Source organism: Salmo salar, unplaced genomic scaffold (assembly GCF_905237065.1).
Source record: "Salmo salar unplaced genomic scaffold, Ssal_v3.1, whole genome shotgun sequence".
Taxonomy (NCBI): Eukaryota; Metazoa; Chordata; class Actinopteri; order Salmoniformes; family Salmonidae; genus Salmo; species Salmo salar.
Genome location: NW_025548301.1, coordinates 198,425 through 217,602, shown reverse-complemented (window position 1 = coordinate 217,602; position 19,178 = coordinate 198,425). Strand labels below are relative to the sequence as shown.

Here is a 19,178-nt window from a genome sequence, read left to right as displayed (position 1 = left end):
TTCCAACTATTGTTATTTTTAACAGTTTTATTAATTCATTCTAATTAAATTTAATAATTATGACACACCCCTCACTATTGTGATTGGTTGCACTAATTGCACTGTTTGTCTACATAACCTGGTTCAAGTATTCATGACATCACCCTGAAGAAGACACAGTGATGCTGAAACGTTGGTAAATACCCAATAAATTAGTGGGAGTTTATATATGGAGTGTGGGACTCTCTTTATTTATTTAGATAGTTTATAACTCTTATGTATGTGCCATCTTTCTGTGCTTTTCAGGCAGCCTGGCAACTAACTGAAAAAACAGAGTCAAGACAAAAACACCAGAAAGACCCAAGAAGACTTGGACGCAGCATCAGAGGACAGAGAAGGATGTTCAGAACTCACTCAGTCTGGTAAGTTGGTGAGGGTAGACTTTGAGGCTGCTTACCTGACAGCTTCAAAGGACAGAGAGGGATGTTCAGAACTCACTCAGTCTGGTAAGTTGGTGAGGGTAGACTATGAGACTGCTTACCTGACAGGATCAGAGGACAGAGAGGGATGTTCAGAACTCACTCAGTCCAGGAAGTTGATGAGGGTAGACTGTGATGCTGCTTACCTGACAGGATCAGAGGACAGAGAGGGATGTTCAGAACTCACTCAGTCTGGTTAGTTGGTGAGGGTAGACTATGAGACTGCTTACCTGACACGGAGGAAGTCTTTCCTTTTCATCTCCTCTCCCTTACAATCCCTATGCCCCCCCCTCTCCTCTCCCCTACCTTCCCTATGCCGCCCCCTCCCCTAATGTGTTGGACCATCATGTTTATTTGTTTGAATCCTTTCTTTGTTTGTGGTTGGGTTAGAAGAGAATGACTCCTCAACCCAAGAGGCCCTGGAGCAGCGGTGATTAGGTTAGAAGAGAATGACTCCTCAACCCAAGAGGCCCTGGAGCAGCGGTGATTAGGTTAGAAGAGAATGACTCCTCAACCCAAGAGGCCCTGGAGCAGCTGTGATCAGGTTAGAAGAGAATGACTCCTCAACCCAAGAGGCCCTGGAGCAGCTGTGATTAGGTTAGAAGAGAATGACTCCTCAACCCAAGAGGCCCTGGAGCAGCTGTGATTAGGTTAGAAGAGAATGACTCCTCAACCCAAGAGGTCCTGGAGCAGCTGTGATTAGGTTAGAAGATAATGACTCCTCAACCCAAGTGGCCCTGGAGCAGCTGTGATTAGATTAGAAGAGAATGACTCCTCAACCCAAGAGGCTCTGGAGCAGCTGTGATTAGGTTAGAAGAGAATGACTCCTCAACCCAAGAGGTCCTGGAGCAGCTGTGATGTAGGTTAGAAGAGAAATGACTCCTCAACCCAAGAGGTCCTGGAGCAGCTGTGATTAGGTTAGAAGAGAATGACTCCTCAACCCAAGAGGCCCTGGAGCAGCTGTGATCAGGTAAGAAGAGAATGACTCCTCAACCCAAGAGGCCCTGGAGCAGCTGTGATTAGGTTAGGAGAGAATGACTCCTCAACCCAAGAGGCCCTGGAGAAGCTGTGATTAGGTTAGAAGAGAATGATTCCTCAACCCAAGAGGTCCTGGAGCAGCTGTGATTAGGTTAGAAGAGAATGACTCCTCAACCCAAGAGGTCCTGGAGCAGCTGTGATTAGGTTAGAAGAGAATGACTCCTCAACCCAAGAGGCCCTGGAGCAGCTGTGATTAGGTTATAAGATAATGACTCCTCAACCCAAGAGGCCCTGGAGCAGCTGTGATTAGATTAGAAGAGAATGACTCCTCAACCCAAGAGGCTCTGGAGCAGCTGTGACTAGGTTAGAAGAGAATGACTCCTCAACCCAAGAGGCCCTGGAGCAGCTGTGAGAGAGTATCAGTGTGGAACATTTGGGAACATTTAAAGAAGGTTCCCGGAATAGAGGATTGTCTGTTACGTAAAGGGTCATTAATGATACCCTCCTAATATTGAGTTACGCCTGGTCAGTTTGTCATGGACAGAAAGGTGTCCTTAATGTTTTGTACACTTAGTGTAAACTGCACAATAATTATACATTTATGGATTTTTTTATGTAACCTATTGTTTTCTCTATATTCAACCTGCCATCTACCCACCTGGGGACTGAGGTTATGAGAGAACCCCCACATCACTAGCTTCTCTTATACAACCTGCCATCTACCCACCTGGGGTCTGAGGGTTATGAGAGAACCCCCACATCACTAGCTTCTCTTTAAACAACCTGCCATCTACCCACCTGGGATCTGGGGGTTATGAGAGAACCCCACATCACTAGCTTCTCTTTATACAACCTGCCATCTACCCACCTGGGGACTGAGGGTTGTGAGAGAACCCCCCACATCACTAGCTTCTCTTTATTCAACCTGCCATCTACCCACCTGGGGACTGGGGGTTATGAGTGAACCCCCACATCACTAACTTGCATGTTCTGCAGCCTTGTAAAGATAAGGAGGGGATGACTGGGAGGCAGGTTGGCATATATTTATATTTTCTTATTCCAGTCCTTTACTGAGATTTGTGTGTAGGTATTTTTTTCTGGAATTGTTAGATATTACCTGTTAGATATTGTTGCACTGTCGAAACTAGAAGCACAAGCATTTCGCTACACTCGCATTAACATTTGCTAACCATGTGTATGTGACCAATAAAATTTGATTTGATTAGTCAAATCTAGAGGAAATCACACAGTTCTGCCTCCAGGTCAAGATTCATGACAAACGTCAACCTGCAACTGGGAGAGGCAATGTAAAATCAATAACGAAACTGTTTTCACAAATAACATAGTTTTCTTGTTTCAAGTCTGTTTTATTATGAAAAGTAAAATATATCCTTGTATACTTGTACAACTATGGAGCGTATGTCCATATATAATTATACAATTAGTTATTCAACATAAAAGACAACAAATGATCACATTGGTATTTTAACAGTGTTATTGTAAGAGATTAAATGTTTAAACAGAGGATACAACTAAAACAGTATAAAACAAGTGCAGTATGTTCTGAGAATGTTACTTTAACGTCAACTCATAACGTCACACTATAACTTCATGGGAGTCTTGTGGAAAGACTACATGTTGTTTTGGGTGGATTGAGTGACGTTTTCATCAACATTTGCAGAATATTCCTGCAATATTTTCACCTCTTGTCAGACGCCAACAGCCTAGTCGGCTGCAGACATTCATAAGGAGTTCAAGTAGTTTATTTCCCATTTGCAGGTATAAAAAGTAATACATAAATTGAAATTCCTTGTTGGAGCTCTCTCACATATAGGACAGTACATACCAGAGGAGGCTGCTGAGGGGAGGACGGCTCATAATAATGTCTGGAACAGAGTGAATGAAATGGAACACATGGAAACTACGTGTTTGATACCATTCCACTTATTCCCCTCCAGCCATTACAAACCTGTCCTCCCAAATGAAGGTCCCACCAACCTCCTGTGGTACATACACAAATAAAATCTCATAAAATCACACAGTGTGTGTGTGTGTGTGTCAGAGTGTGTGTCCTGTGTGTGTCCGCTGTGTGTGAGTGTGTGTGTGTCCAGTGTATGTGTGTCCAGTGTGTGTGTGTCAGTGTGTGTCCCGCTGTGTGTGTGTGTGAGTGTGTGTGTTTGTGTGTCCAGTGTGTGTCCTGTGTTTGTGTGTCCAGTGTTTGTATGTGTCTATTCTGTGTGTCCAGTGTGTGTGTGTGTGTGTGTGTCTGTCAGGTTATTATTTACAGTGACACTGAGGAGTCTTCATCATAATGAACCCTAAACCCTGGATAGAGGGGCTCAGTGAATGTGGTGTAGAATGTGTACAGGTGGGTCAGTGTGTCAGAGGAGGCTCTATAGAAGGACAGAGTGCCGGCTGGCCAGTCCAGATACACTCCTACTCTGTGGGAGCTGGAGGAGGGGACGTCTACTATAGTGAGATTATTATTGTGCCAGGCAGTGTAACTGTTGTCATAGCAGAACAGACTCCAGGACTTGTCATTGTATCCAAGACAACAGTCATCACCCCTTCCTCTCCTGCTGATTCCTTTGTATGTCACTCCAATATCAGCCCCTCTCCCACTCCACTCTACCTCCCAGTAACAGCGCCCAGTCAGACCCTCTCTACACAGCACCTGCTCACAGTCCTCAAATCTCTCTGGGTTATCAGGATATGGCTGCTTCTCTCTCCTACATGTCACCTTTCTGTTCTCCTCAGACAGAGAGATGAGTCTGTTTACTGTGTTTAGGTCCAATGTGAGATCACAGACATCTGATGGATGAAACCAGACACAATATTAGAAATCATCATCATTCACATTAGAATGTTAAACCTGTTGGGGCTAGGGGCAGTATTTTCACGGCCGGATATAAAAATGTACCCGATTTAAACTGGTTACTACTCTTGCCCAGAAACGAGAATATGCATATTATTAGTAGATTTGGATAGAAAACACTCTAAAGTTTCTAAAACTGTTTGAATGGTGTCTGTGAGTATAACAAAACCCATATCGCAGCCAAAAATCAGAGAAGATTCCATACAGGAAGTGCCCTGTCTGACAATTTCTGGTCCTTCTAGGTTATCTCTATCTCTGCTGTTACGTGACAATTTCTAAGGCTTCCATTGGCTGTCTGAAGGCGCCAGAAAGTGGATTGGGGCGTCTGCTGTCTCTGGGCAGATAACTGCAGCAGATTTTGTGAGTGGTCAGGCTGGGGACAGTGACACTGGATAGGCACGTTCATGAGAATTCTCAATTTTTTCTTTCAGCCTTTGAATGAAAACAACGTCGCCCGGTTGGAATATTATCGCTATTTTAAGAGAAAAATCGCGTAAAAATTGATTTTAAACAGCGTTTGACATGCTTGAAGTACGGTAATGGAATATTTTGAAATTTTTTGTCATGATATGCGCCGGCGGCGTCACCTTTCGGATAGTGTCTTGAACGCAAGAACAAACACAGCTATTTGGATATAACTATGGATTACTTGGAACCAAAACAACATTGGGTATAAACTAGAAGTCCTGGGAGTGCATTCTGACGAAGAACAGCAAAGGTAATCCAATTTTTCTTATAGTAAATCTGAGTACTCAAAATATTGCAAAATGTGCTTTCACCGAAAAGCTATTTTAAAATCTGACACCGCGATTGCATAAAGGAGTTCTGTATCTATAATTCTTAAAATAATTGTTATGTTTTTTGTGAACGTTTATCGTGAGTAATTTAGTAAATTCACCGGAAATTTCGGTGGGTATGCTAGTTCTGAACGTCACATGCTAATGTAAAAAGCTGGTTTTTGATATAAATATGAACTTGATTGAACAAAACATGCATGTATTGTATAACATAATGTCCTAGGAGTGTCATCTGATGAAGATCATCAAAGGTTAGTGCTGCATTTAGCTGTGGTTTTGGTTTTTGTGACATTATATGTTAGCTTGAAAAATGGGTGTGTGATTATTTCTGGCTGGGTACTCTCCTGACATAATCTAATGTTTTGCTTTCGTTGTAAAGCCTTTTTGAAATCGGACAATGTGGTTAGATAAAGGAGAGTCTTGTCTTTAAAATGGTGTAAAATAGTCATATGTTTGAAAAATTGAAGTTTTGGGATTTTTGAGGAGCTTGTAATTCGTGCCATGCCCTATCATTGGATATTGGAGCGGTGTTCCGCTAGCGGAATATCTAGATGTAAGAGGTTAACGAGAGTTTTGTCTTTCAAATGGTGTAAAATAGTCATATGTTTGAGAAATCAAAGTTAGAGATTTGTTTAGGTATTTGTATTTCGCGCCACTCGATTCCACTGGCTGTTGACTAGGTGGGACGCTCACGTCCCACATAGCCCAGGAAGTTAAGGGGGTTATAAGTTTTTGCATTTATTTTCAAATGTTCCAAATTTGACCCTTGGGTCTTGACTTGATGTGCATTTGCAATATGACAATTTACTGTGGGCGCGCTCGCCATCTTTTGGATTTTTGCTGTGTGACACTTGGCATTTGCCATATGACATTTGCAATACGCTTTGAATGATCTGCCGTCCATTTGAGTGGTATTGGACATCGTGTATATGTTTCGTACGGTGCCAATATGTTCCCATTAATTTTGGTCCATTTCAGGGGGGTCTTCCCTTACTTGAATTAAGACTTATTCTTAGTCATATTCCTCACAGCAGTCAACACTCACATTTTCTAAGCCCAGGTTTCATTGTGTTCTCTCCACCATGTTCCACACTGTAGCGGTAAGCAGAAGAACAGACATTCATTGAGTGATACACCTGAACACACACACACACACACACACACACACACACACACACACACACACACACACACACACACACACACACACACACACACACACACACACACACACACTGGACAAACACATACACTAGACATACACACACAAACACACACAGGACACACACGCACTGGACACACACACCGGACACACAAACAAAGGTCACACACACACACACAGGACACACACACACAGGACACACACACACAGGACACACACACACTGGACACACACTCACACACAGGACACACATACACACAGACTGGAAACACCCGCACACACACACACTGGACAAACACACTGGACACACACACACAGGACACACACAGGACACACACATAGAGGACTCACATACACACAGGACACACACATACAGGACACACACAGATACAGGACACACACTCAGGACACACACACACATACACACAAAGGACTCACACACACAAAAACAGGACACACACACACACTAACACACACATAAATGGCACACACTCACAGGACTCACACACACACATACACACACACACACTAGGGACACACAAACTGGACACACACAAAAACAGGACACACACACACACACACACACACACACACACACACCAACACACACATAAATGACACACACACACACACACAGGACACACAGACACACAGGACTCACACACACACACATTCACACACACTGGACAAACACACAAAACAGGACACACACACACACACAGGACACACATACACAGAGGACTCACACACACAGGACACACACACACACAGGACATAAACATACACGGGACACACACACACACTGAACACACTGGACACACACAGGACACACACAAACACATACACATGACTCACACTCACACAGGACACAAACACACACATACACAGACCTCACACACAGGACACACACACACAGGACATACACACAGGACACACACACACACAGGAAGCACACTCACAGGACGCACACACACACAGGACATACACACACAAAGGACATACACACACAAAGGACACACACACACACACTGATTAAACACTGGACACACACACACACACACACACACACACACACACACAGGACATACACACACACACAGGACATACACACACACACAGGACACACACACACACACACACACACACACACACACACACACACACACACACACACACACACACACACACACACACTGGACACACACAGGACACTCCAACAGACAGGACATACACACATACAGGACATAGACACAGGACACACACAAAGTGGACACACACACACTGGACACACACACACACACACACACACAGGACACACACACACACACAGGACACACACATAGAGGACACACATACACGCAGGACACACACAGATACAAGACACACACAGATACAGGACACACACTCAGGACACACACACACATACACACAAAGGACTCACACACACACAGGGCACACACAAAAACAGGACACACACACACTAACACACACATAAATTACACACACACACAGGACTCACACACACACACATACACACACACACTGGACACACACACACTGGACACACACAAAAACAGGACACACACACCAACACACACATAAATGACACACACACACACAGGACACACAGACACACAGGACTCACACACACACACATTCACACACACTGGACACACAAACAAAAAGGACACACACATACTTGAGTTTTTCCAGGCTGCAGTGTGGATCCTCCAGTTCAGCTGAGAGCAGTCTGACTCCTGAGTCTCCTGGGTGATTGTAGCTCAGGTCCAGCTCTCTCAGGTGTGAGGGGTTTGACTTCAGAGCTGAGACCAGAGAAGAACAGCCTTCCTCTGTGACTAGACAGCCTGACAGCCTGCAAAGAGTCAAATCATATTAAAGCCACACTGCTATTCTTTGGTGGTGAAAATAGTGGCAGTATATTTTTTCAACATATTCAGATATATCAGTGTCCTGAAACCTGCCATATCTATTCATAAATTAATATATCATTATTAGAAATGACAAACTATCGAAGTATTGCTTGTAGAGAGAAAAATATATATAGTACAAATATTTGATTAGACTGACCAGACCAGTTTTAAAAGCAGTATCAGTCAAAAGACAGACAGTGAGGTATCAGATTTAGATTGTATGGAGTATACAGTCCATACCATATCTATTTTGACAGTGAAGCTAACATTTTAAATGTGGCTCTATACTCCAACATTTTGGATTTGAGATCAAATGTTTCATATGAGGTGACAGTATATAATGTCACCTTTTTATTTGAAGGTATTTTCATACATAACTGTTTTACGTTTTGAAATAAAAGCACTTTTCGTGTCTAGTCCCTCTATTTGAAGAAGTCATAAGTATTCTGACCAATTTACTCATACTGTATTTAAATAGTTAAAAGTTTAGTATTTGGTCGTAAACTTGATTGCATTTGCAGTTTGTTTTGGTTGTGTTTTGGGTTATGTTTTACCCAATAGTAACTGAATGGTGGATGATGACTGGAGTAACTTTCTTTCTAAGTGAGTAGATAACATGTTTCTAAACCCTACTAAATTTATCCTGATGATGGCATAATAACGAAAAATCATGAATGAGCCATGAATTATGATGAGTGAGAAAGTTACAAAGGCTACAACAAAACATGCTAACCTCTCACCATTACCAATAACAGAGGATACAACAAAACATGCTAACCTCTCACCATTACCAATAACAGAGGCTACAACAAAGCATACTAACCTCTCACCATTACCAATAACAGAGACTACAACAAAACATGCTAACCTCCCACCATTACCAATAACAGAGGATACAACAAAACATGCTAACCTCTCACTATTACCAATAACAGAGGCTACAACAAAACATGCTAACCTCTCACCATTACCAATAACAGAGACTACAACAAAACATGCTAACCTCTCACCACTACCAATAACAGAGGCTACAACAAAACATGCTAACCTCTCACCATTACCAATAACAGAGGATACAACAAAACATGCTAACCTCTCACCATTACCAATAACAGAGGCTACAACAAAACATGCTAACCTCTCACCATTACCAATAACAGAGGCTACAACAAAGCATACTAACCTCTCACCATTACCAATAACAGAGGCTACAACAAAACATGCTAACCTCTCACCATTACCAATAACAGAGGCTACAACAAAGCATGCTAACCTCTCACCATTACCAATAACAGAGGCTACAACAAAGCATGCTAACCTCTCACCATTACCAAAAACAGAGGGGGTATGATCTTTGTGCCTCTGTAACTTTCTCATTCATCATTCATTCATTATTATTCATAATCCTGGTAGCATACAAATGAACGTGGATCCCGCTAGCGGGACACCAGTCGACAACTTCCGGGAAATTGGAGAGCGCGCAATTCAAATAAATAATTGTAATATTAACCTCTTACATCTAGACGTTCCGCTAGCGGAACACCTGCTCCAATAGCCAATTATGGGCGTGGCGCGAATTACAAATTCCTCAAAAATACAAAAACTTCCATTTTTCAAACATATGACTATTTTACACCATTTTAAAGACAAGACTCTCCTTTATCTGACCACGCTGTCCGATTTCAAAAAGGCTTTACAACGAAAGCAAAACATTAGATTATGTCAGCAGAGTACCCAGCCAGAAATAATCAGACACCCATTTTTCAAGCTAGCATATAATGTCACATAAATCCAAACCACAGCTAAATGCAGCACTAACCTTTGATGATCTTCATCAGATGACACCCCTAGGACATTATGTTATACAATACATGCATGTTTTGTTCAATCAAGTTCATATTTATATCAAAAAACAGCTTTTTACATTAGCATGTGACGTTCAGAACTAGCATACCCACCGAAATTTCCGGTGAATTTACTAAATTACTCACGATAAACGTTCACAAAAAACATAACAATTATTTTAAGAATTATAGATACAGAACTCCTCTATGCACTCGCTATGTCCGATTTTAAAATAGCTTTTCGGTGAAAGCACATTTTGCAATATTCTCAGTAGATAGCCCAGCCATCACGGCTAGCTATTTAGACACCCAGCAAGTTTAGCACTCACCAAAGTCAGATTTACTATAAGAAAAATGTTATTACCTTTGCTGTCTTCGTCAGAATGCACTCCCAGGACTTCTACTTCAATAACAAATGTTGGTTTGGTCCCAAATAATACATAGTTATATCCAAACAGCGGCGTTTTGTTCGTGCGTTCAAGACACTATCCGAAAGGGTAAATAAGGGTTACGAGCCCGACGCGTTTCGTGACAAAGTAAATCTAAATATTCCATTACCGTACTTCGAAGCATGTCAACCGCTGTTTAAAATCAATTTTTATGCAATTTTTCTCATAAAAAGCGATAATATTCCGACCGGCAAAGCGAGTTTTCGTTCAGAGAGAGAGAAAGTAAAAGCATGGGATCCCCTCGTGCACGAGCCTCAGTCTGATGGCCCTCTGATCGACTTCCATCCAAACGCGCTAAAGTTTTTCAGCCAGCGGCTGGAATTACATCATTCAGCTTTTTCCCGGGTTCTGAGAGCCTATGGGAGCCGTAGGAAGTGTCACGTTACAGCAAAGATCCTAAATTTTCTTTAAACAGAGCCAAGAAGCTCAAGGAATGGTCAGAGAGGGAACTTCCTGTTTGGAATCTTCTCAGGTTTTTGCCTGCCATATGAGTTCTGTTATACTCACAGACACCATTCAAACAGTTTTAGAAACTTTAGGGTGTGTTCTATCCAAAGCCAATCATTATATGCATATTCTAGTTTCTGGGCAGGAGTAATAATCAGATTAAATCAGGTACGTTTTATATCCGGCCGTGAAAATACTGCCCCCTAGCCATAACAGGTTAAACATTCATGAAAATACAAGTGCCTTATATCATTTAAAAGCTTAAAATCTTGTTAATCGAACTGCAATGTCCAATTTACAATAGACTTCACAGCGAAAGCATACATTGCGATTGTCTGAAGACAGCGCCATACAACAACATATTTTTCAACCAGCACAGGCGTCACAAAATCACAAACAGCGATAAAATAAATCACTTACTTTTTAAGATCTTCCTCTGTTTGCAATCCCAAGGGTCCCAGCTACAAGATGAATGGTCGTTTTGTTAGATTAAATCCTTCTTTATATCCCAAAAAGTCAGTTTAGTTGGCGCCATCGATTTCAGTAATCCACTCGTTCAACATGCAGACAAAGGAATCCAAAAAGGCTACTGGTAAACTTCACCCAAACAAGTCAAACGACATTTCTATTTAACCTGTCTGGGCTAGGGGGCAGTATTTTCACGGCCGGATAAAAAAACGTACCCGATTTAAACTGGTTACTACTCTTGCCCAGAAATGAGAATATGCATATAATTGGTATATTTGGATAGAAAACACTCTAAAGTTTCTAAAACTGTTTGAATGGTGTCTGTGAGTATAACAGAACTCATATGGCAGCCAAAAACCTGAGAAGATTACAAGCAGGAAGTGGCCTGTCTGACAATTTATGGTCCTTCTGTTGCATCTCTATCGAAATTACAGTATCTCTGCTGTTACGTGACACTTTCTAAGGCTTCCATTGGCTCTCTAAAGCCGCCAGAAAGTGGATTGGGGCGTCTCCTGTCTCTGGGCAAAGTACAGGAGCTCTGTTTGTGAGTGGACTGCCTGGTGGCTCAGAGACAGGAGATACGCGTTCACGAGACTTGGCCCCTTTTTTCTTCACCTGTTTGAATGAATACAAGGTTGTCCGGTTGGAATATTATCGCTATTTTACGAGGAAAATCGCATAAAAATTGATTTTAAACAGCGTTTGACATGCTTCTAAGTACGGTAAAGGAACATTTTGAAATATTTTGTCACGAAATGCGCCTGCGCATTACCCTTTGGATAGTGACTGAACACTAATGCGACAAGCAAACAAAATAACAACCGAACAGTTCCGTCAGGTGCAAAACACTAAACAGAAATTAACCACCCACCAAAACCCAAAGGAAAACAGGCTGCCTAAGTATGGCTCCCAATCAGCAACAACGATATACAGCTGTCCCTGATTGAGAGCCATACCCGGCCGAAACAAAGAAATACCAAACATAGAAAAAAGGACATAGAATGCCCACCCCAACTCACGCCCTGACCAACCAAAATAGAGACATAAAAGGATCTCCAAGGTCAGGGCCTGACAGTACCCCCCCCAAAGGTGCAGACTCCGGCCGCAAAACCTAAACCTATAGGGGAGGGTCCGGGTGGGCATCTACCCGTGGTGGCGGCTCAGGAGCAGGACACAGACCCCGCTCCACCGCTGGCTCACCCCACTTTAAAGGCTCCCCTAGAGCGTGGTCTCTTGCCGCCGACCACGGACTGGGGACCCTCGCAGCGGGCCCCGGACTGGAGGGCGACTCTGGGAGCTCTGAACTGGAGGGCGTCTCTGTCGGTTCCGGACTGGATGGCGTCTCTGTCGGTTCCGGACTGTGGGCCGTCTCTGTCGGTTCCGGACTGTGGGCCGTCTCTGTCGGTTCCGGACTGTGGGCCGTCTCTGTCGGTTCCGGACTGTGGGCCGTCTCTGTCGGTCCCGGACTGTGGGCTGTCTCTGCTGGCTCCGGACTCTGGGCCATCTCTAGATGGGGCACTATCGCCGGAAGCTCTGGACAGGGGCACTGTCGCCGGACACTCTGGACGGGGCACTGTCGCCGGACACTCTGGACGGGGCATTGTTGCTGGACACTCTGGACGGGGCACTGTTGCCGGACACTCTGGACGGGGCACTGTTGCCGGACACTCTGGATGGGGCACTGTTGCCGGACACTCTGGACGGGGCACTGTTGCCGGAAGCTCTGGACGGGGACTGCGCACTGAAGGCCTGATGTGTGGGGCTTGCTTAGGAGGCGCCAGACTAGGGACACGCACCACAGGGCTAGTGCGAGGAGCAGGAGCAGGACGAGCTGGACTGGGCTGACGCACTGGAGTCCTGGTGCGTGGGGCTGGTACTGGAGGTACCAGACTGGAGACCCGCACCTCAAGGCTAGTGCGAGGAGCAGGAACAGGGCGTACTGGACTGTGGGATCGCACTGGAGATCTGGTGCGTAGGCTTGTTACCCATCTTCCAGGCTGAATACCCAACCTAGCCCGGCGCGGGCGGAGCGCAGGCAGAGGACGGACTGATTCATCCCAGCTCCGGAGACACAGTACGCAGCGCCGGCGCAGGATAACCTGGACTGAGACAGCGCACCGGAGACCAGATGCGCTGAGCTGGAACACTCCGCCCCGGCTCAATGCCCACTCTCGCCCGGCAGATGTTAGAAGCTGGGATGTAGCGCACCGGGCTCTCAACGCGTACTGGGGACACCGTGCTCTCTACCGCATAACACGGTGCCTGACCAGTACTACGATGCCTCCTATAAGCACGGGAAGTTGGCTCAGTATTCCATCCTGACTCAGGCCAACTTCTCGTGGGCCCCCCCCCAAAAAAATGTTTGGGGCTGCCTCTCGGGCTCCCGTAGCTCCCATAACTTGTCCTCCCAGAATCTTTGCTCCTTCTGCCAATTCCATCCATCAACCCGATGCTCCAATCCACGCTGCTTGGTCTTCTTATGGTGGGTGGTTCTGTAACGGTCTTCGTCGTCCTCGGATGAAGGGGAAGAGAAATCAGACCAATTGGCTCCCAATCAGCAACAACGATATACAGCTGTCCTTGATTGAGAGCCATACCCGGCCGAAACAAAGAAATACCAAACATAGAAAAAGGACATAGGACATAGAATGCCCACCCGAACTCACGCCCTGACCAACAAAAATAGAGACATCAAAGGATCTCCAAGGTCAGGGCGTGACAACTCTTAAATGAAAATAAACTATAATATTTCATACGGAAAGTAGTATGAATGTGAGGGGTTTGAAACAAGCCTGAAACCTTGAATAAAGACTGTTGACATCTAGTGGAAGTCATAGGAATTGCAATCTGGGAACTGGATTTACATATAGCCAATAGGTTTGCATTGGAAGAGCCTGGGACCTAAAAAACAAAACAAATTCAGTTGGATATTCTTCAGATTTTTTTGTTCCATATCAATTCTGTTATAGTCACAGACATTATTTCAACAGTTGTAGAAACTTCTAAGTGTTTTCTACCCAATGCTACCAATTAAATGCATATCCTAGCTTTTGGGCTTGAGTAACAGGCAGTTTACTTTGGGTATGTCAGTCAGGCGGAAATTCAGGAAACTAGACGCTATCCCTAAGAAGTTTTTACATTATAACTGCCTTGTTCAGGGGATTAAATAAAAGGCGACATTCTGTACTGTTGCCTAATATGAAACATTCTATCTTAAATCCAAAATGCTGGAGCATAGCACCACATTTAAAACTGTAAGCTTCACTGTCCAAACACATATGGTGTGGACTATGTGTGCCCGTTAAACACATGTGGATCTGGTGAACAGTTATCACTTGTTGACCAACTACAGGAATACTGACCTCAGAGTCTCCAGTTTACAGTGGGGATTCCCCAGCCCAGCAGAGAGCAGCTTCACTCCTGAATCCTTCAGGTCATTGTTACTCAGATCCAGCTCTCTCAGGTGTGAGGGGTTTGACCTCAGAGCTGAGACCAGAGAAGCACAGCCTTCCTCTGTGACTCCACAGCCTGACAGCCTGACAAAGAAATCATCATGACTTCACAAACACACTGTTAATTTAACTAGTGTCAGATGCAAATGGTTTATTCTCTCAAACAACATATAGATTCATCTTCCGTCTCCAAGAATTGTATGGTCATAATGTTATACCAATGCACTGATTCAGTAAGTTTTTCAATAATAAATATTTTAATCTAAACTGAATATTTCTTCCTGATAATTAGTTCTTATATGTCATTTTATGTACTCACAGAGCAGCTCTGGAGGCTTTGACCACTGGCAGCAGCCTCAGAAGACCTTCCTCTGATCTGGAGTATTTCTTCAGGTCAAACACATCCAGCTCCTTTTCTGAAGTCAATAACACAAAGACCAGAGCTGACCACTGTGCAGGTAAGAGTTTGGCTTCTGAGAGACCTCCTAATCTCAGGTAGCTTTGGACCTCCTCCACTAGAGAATGGTCATTCAGTTCATTCAGACAGTGGAACAGATTGATGCTCCTCTCTGGAGAGGGATTCTCCTTGATCTTCTTCTTGATGTACTTGACTGTATCTTCATGGCTCTGTGAGCTGCTTCTTGTCTTTGTCAGTAGACCTCGTAAGTGCTTCTGATTGGACTCCAGTGAGAGGCCCAGAAGGAAGCGGAGGAAAAGGTCCAGGTTTCCCGTCTCATTTTGTAAGGCTTTATCCACAGCACTCTTGTAGACAGTAGCTTCAGGCTTCAGCGCAAAATAGTTAATGGTCGTTGATTGCGGTTCGGCCATTAGATTCTCATTGTTGTTGATGAATGAGAGGAACACATATACAGCAGCCAGAAACTCCTGAATGCTCAAATGCACGAAGCAGTACACCTTGTTCTGGTACAGCCCACATTCCTCTTTAAAGAGCTGTGTGCACAATCCTGAGTACACTGAGGCTTCATTGACATCAATGCCAGCCTCTTTCAGGTCTTCTTCATAGAAAATCAGATTGCCCTTCACAAGCTGTTGAAAAGCCAGTTTTCCCAGTGACAGAATGCTCTCCTGATTCCAGTGTGGACCTGTCTCTTCTTTCCCAAGATACTTTTCATTCTTCTGTTTGGTATGAAACTCCACAAGGTGTGTGTACATCTCAGTCAGAGTCTTGGGCATCTCTTCTCTCTTATGTTTCAGCATGTGTTCAAGGACTGTTGCAGAAATCCAACAGAAGACTGGAATGTGGCACATGATGTGGAGGCTCCTTGATGTCTTTATGTGTGAGATGATTCTGTTGGCCAGGTCCTCATCACTGAATCTCTTCCTGAAGTACTCCTCCTTCTGTGGGTCATTGAACCCTCGCACCTCTGTCACCTGGTCAACACACCATGAAGGGATAATATTGGCTGCTGCAGGTCGGGTAGTTATCCAGATGAGAGCAGAAGGAAGCAGATTTCCCTTGATGAGATTTGTCAGCAGAACATCCACTGAGGTTGACTCTGTGACGTCACAACAGATCTTGTTATTCTGGAAGTCTAGGGGCAGTCGGCACTCATCCAGACCATCAAATATGAACAGAACTTTGTACTTGTCATAGTTGGAGATTCTTGATTGTTTGGTTTCCATTGAGAAGTGATTGAGAAGTTCAATGAAAGTGTGTTTGTCTCCTTTCATCAAATTCAGCTCCCGAAAAGGAAATGAAAATACAAATTTTACATCCTGATTTGCTTTTCCTTCAGCCCAGTCCAGAATGAACTTCTGCACAGAGACTGTTTTTCCAATGCCAGCGACTCCCTTTGTCAGCACAGCTCTGAAACGTTGGTCTTGTCCAGTTAAGGGTTTGAAGATGTCGTTACATTTGATTGGAGTCTCTGGTCTTGCTTGTTTCCTGGTTGTTGTCTCTATCTGTCTCAGCTCATGTTCATTATTGACCTCTCCTGTTCCACCCTCTGTGATGTAGAGCTCTGTGTAGATCTTATTGAGAAGTGTTGGGTTTCCTTGTTTAGCGATCCCCTCAAATACACATTGAAACTTCTTCTTTAGATTAGATTTGAGTTCACGTTGGCAAATCACAGCAAGCTCATCTGAATCTAGGAATAACACAGAGGACATTAATATTACGTCTGTTTTAATGCCTACAGTATTGTAGGACTGTTACAAAGTTTTAAATTATAATAATTTATTATCTTAACTGACTGTGTAAATGTGTAAATGTTTTCATAATGCATTACAGACTGGTGTGACTGATTATATTATTATTGATGGTATTATTAATGTTCTCTCTCTCTCTCTCTCTCTTCTGTAGTGCTGCTGATCCTGTTTCTACTGGTCTGCCTGTGGATAAGGAACTCTGACCTGTTCACCAGACGTGATACCTTGTCCCAATCTCTCTCTCTCTCTCTCTCTCTCTCTCTCTCTCTCTCTCTCTCTCTCTCTCTCTCTCTCTCTCTCTCTCTCTCTCTCTCTCTCTCTCTCTCTCTCTCTCTCTCTCTCTCTAAATTAATCAACACAACACATCGCTGCTACTACTTGATGAGGTCACTAGGTGTTTTGTTAAGGCTGCTACAATATCATTGAGTTACATAGCTACCTTAGCTGTACATTAGCTACAGATTTTAAATGTTACAAAACTGCATTCAACATTCGGCAGACAGCTCTTACATTTCTCCAGTGTGTCAGCAAGCTCCTTCTGGTTCATTTCCCTCAGGACGTGCAATGTGATCTTCAGAGCCCCCTCTCTGGCACTTCTCTCCTGCTTCTCATCTTCAGCACCCACCACTTCCTTATCCTGCTTCTGACTCTCAAAGCCTTCTGGGAGTTCTGGACTAAGAATCCTCTTGAACATCTTCAGCTCGTTCTTCACAAATGTAATAATATTCTCTTCAAGCAACTGAAAAAAATTAAGTGAATAAGTTAAGCAAGAGAAGAAATGCTTTCTCATTAACACATTAATGAATGATTGGCAGATCAACTTTACTTGAGGTAAACAAAAACAAATGTACATAACAGGACCACATACACTGAATATGGAGGCCAGGTCTGTTTGATGACTCTGGGAAGACTGACCACTGAGAATCTCTGACTCTGATCTCTCCTGTTGGTTTCTGTGGACAAACCATGACATTACGTCTCCTCATCCAGGGAGTACACACACACACACACACACACACACACACACACACACACACGAACACATGGAGGGAATTAGGACTATGAAATGGACAAAATGATTAGCCTATGGATTTTGAAAACAACAAAAGGAAATGGTAAAATGTGAGAGGAGAAATGACTAGAGACAGTGTTGTTTAACTCACTGACCATGACCCATGAGTTCTTCTTACCTTTGTTCAGTAGAAAAGTCTCCCTCTCTAAAGTCTATAGGACGTTCCATAGACCAGTCACTCTTCATGGACACACAGCTGGGTACAGGGGAGGCTAGATTATCCTGCTTGATTGGACTTCCACACAACAGAGACAAACATTACATCTCTCATCTACTCTGAGCTCAGATGGGGAAACATAAGAAGAGTTTCATTCTAAAACACAACATATCACTTTACAGAAATGTTCGTAAATGTGCCTTTATTGTTTAAAGAAATTATGAAAGAGATTGTTGTGTTTTTTCACTATCTAATCATGGCATGGGATTGTTCAATAACAGACATGTATTTGATTGTAATCTATCACCTGATGGTTTCATTTCAGAGAGACAAATAATCATGTTTTTTTGTTGCTAAATGCTACATACCTGTCTCACGCTCAGAGAAATCAGTAGTACTGCTAGGTTTTATACAGTAATAATATATATCTGTCTCACTCTCAGAGAAATCAGTAGTACTGCTAGGTTTTACACAGTAATAATATATATCTGCCTCACTCTCAGAGAAATCAGTAGTACTGCTAGGTTTTACACAGTAATAATATATATCTGCCTCACTCTCAGAGACATCAGTAGTACTGCTAGGTTTTATACAGTAATAATATATATCTGTCTCTCTCTCAGAGAAATCAGTAGTACTGCTAGGTTTTACACTGTATCTATATATAGGCCTCACTCTCAGAGAAATCAGTAGTACTGCTAGGTTTTACACAGTAATAATATATATCTGTCTCACTCTCAGAGAAATCAGTAGTTCTGCTAGGTTTTATACAGTAATAATATATATCTGCCTCACTCTCAGAGAAATCAGTAGTACTGCTAGGTTTTACACAGTAATAATATATATCTGCCTCACTCTCAGAGACATCAGTAGTACTGCTAGGTTTTATACAGTAATAATATATATCTGTCTCTCTCTC

At 43.3% G+C, this 19,178-nt stretch overlaps 1 protein-coding gene across 1 annotated transcript; it reads right to left on the bottom strand.

The window, feature by feature from the left end:
- Positions 1-3,658: 3,658 nt before the first annotated feature.
- Positions 3,659-18,016, bottom strand: LOC123732871 (NLR family CARD domain-containing protein 3-like). The gene is made up of 6 exons (XM_045712190.1): positions 17,996-18,016; positions 17,541-17,769; positions 15,181-16,963; positions 14,786-14,945; positions 6,154-6,196; positions 3,659-4,247 (listed from the first exon to the last, which is right to left on the bottom strand). Exons 1-6 carry the CDS (start codon positions 18,014-18,016, stop codon positions 3,718-3,720), a joined length of 2,766 nt encoding a protein of 921 aa, XP_045568146.1. The 3' UTR covers positions 3,659-3,717.
- Positions 18,017-19,178: the final 1,162 nt, after the last annotated feature.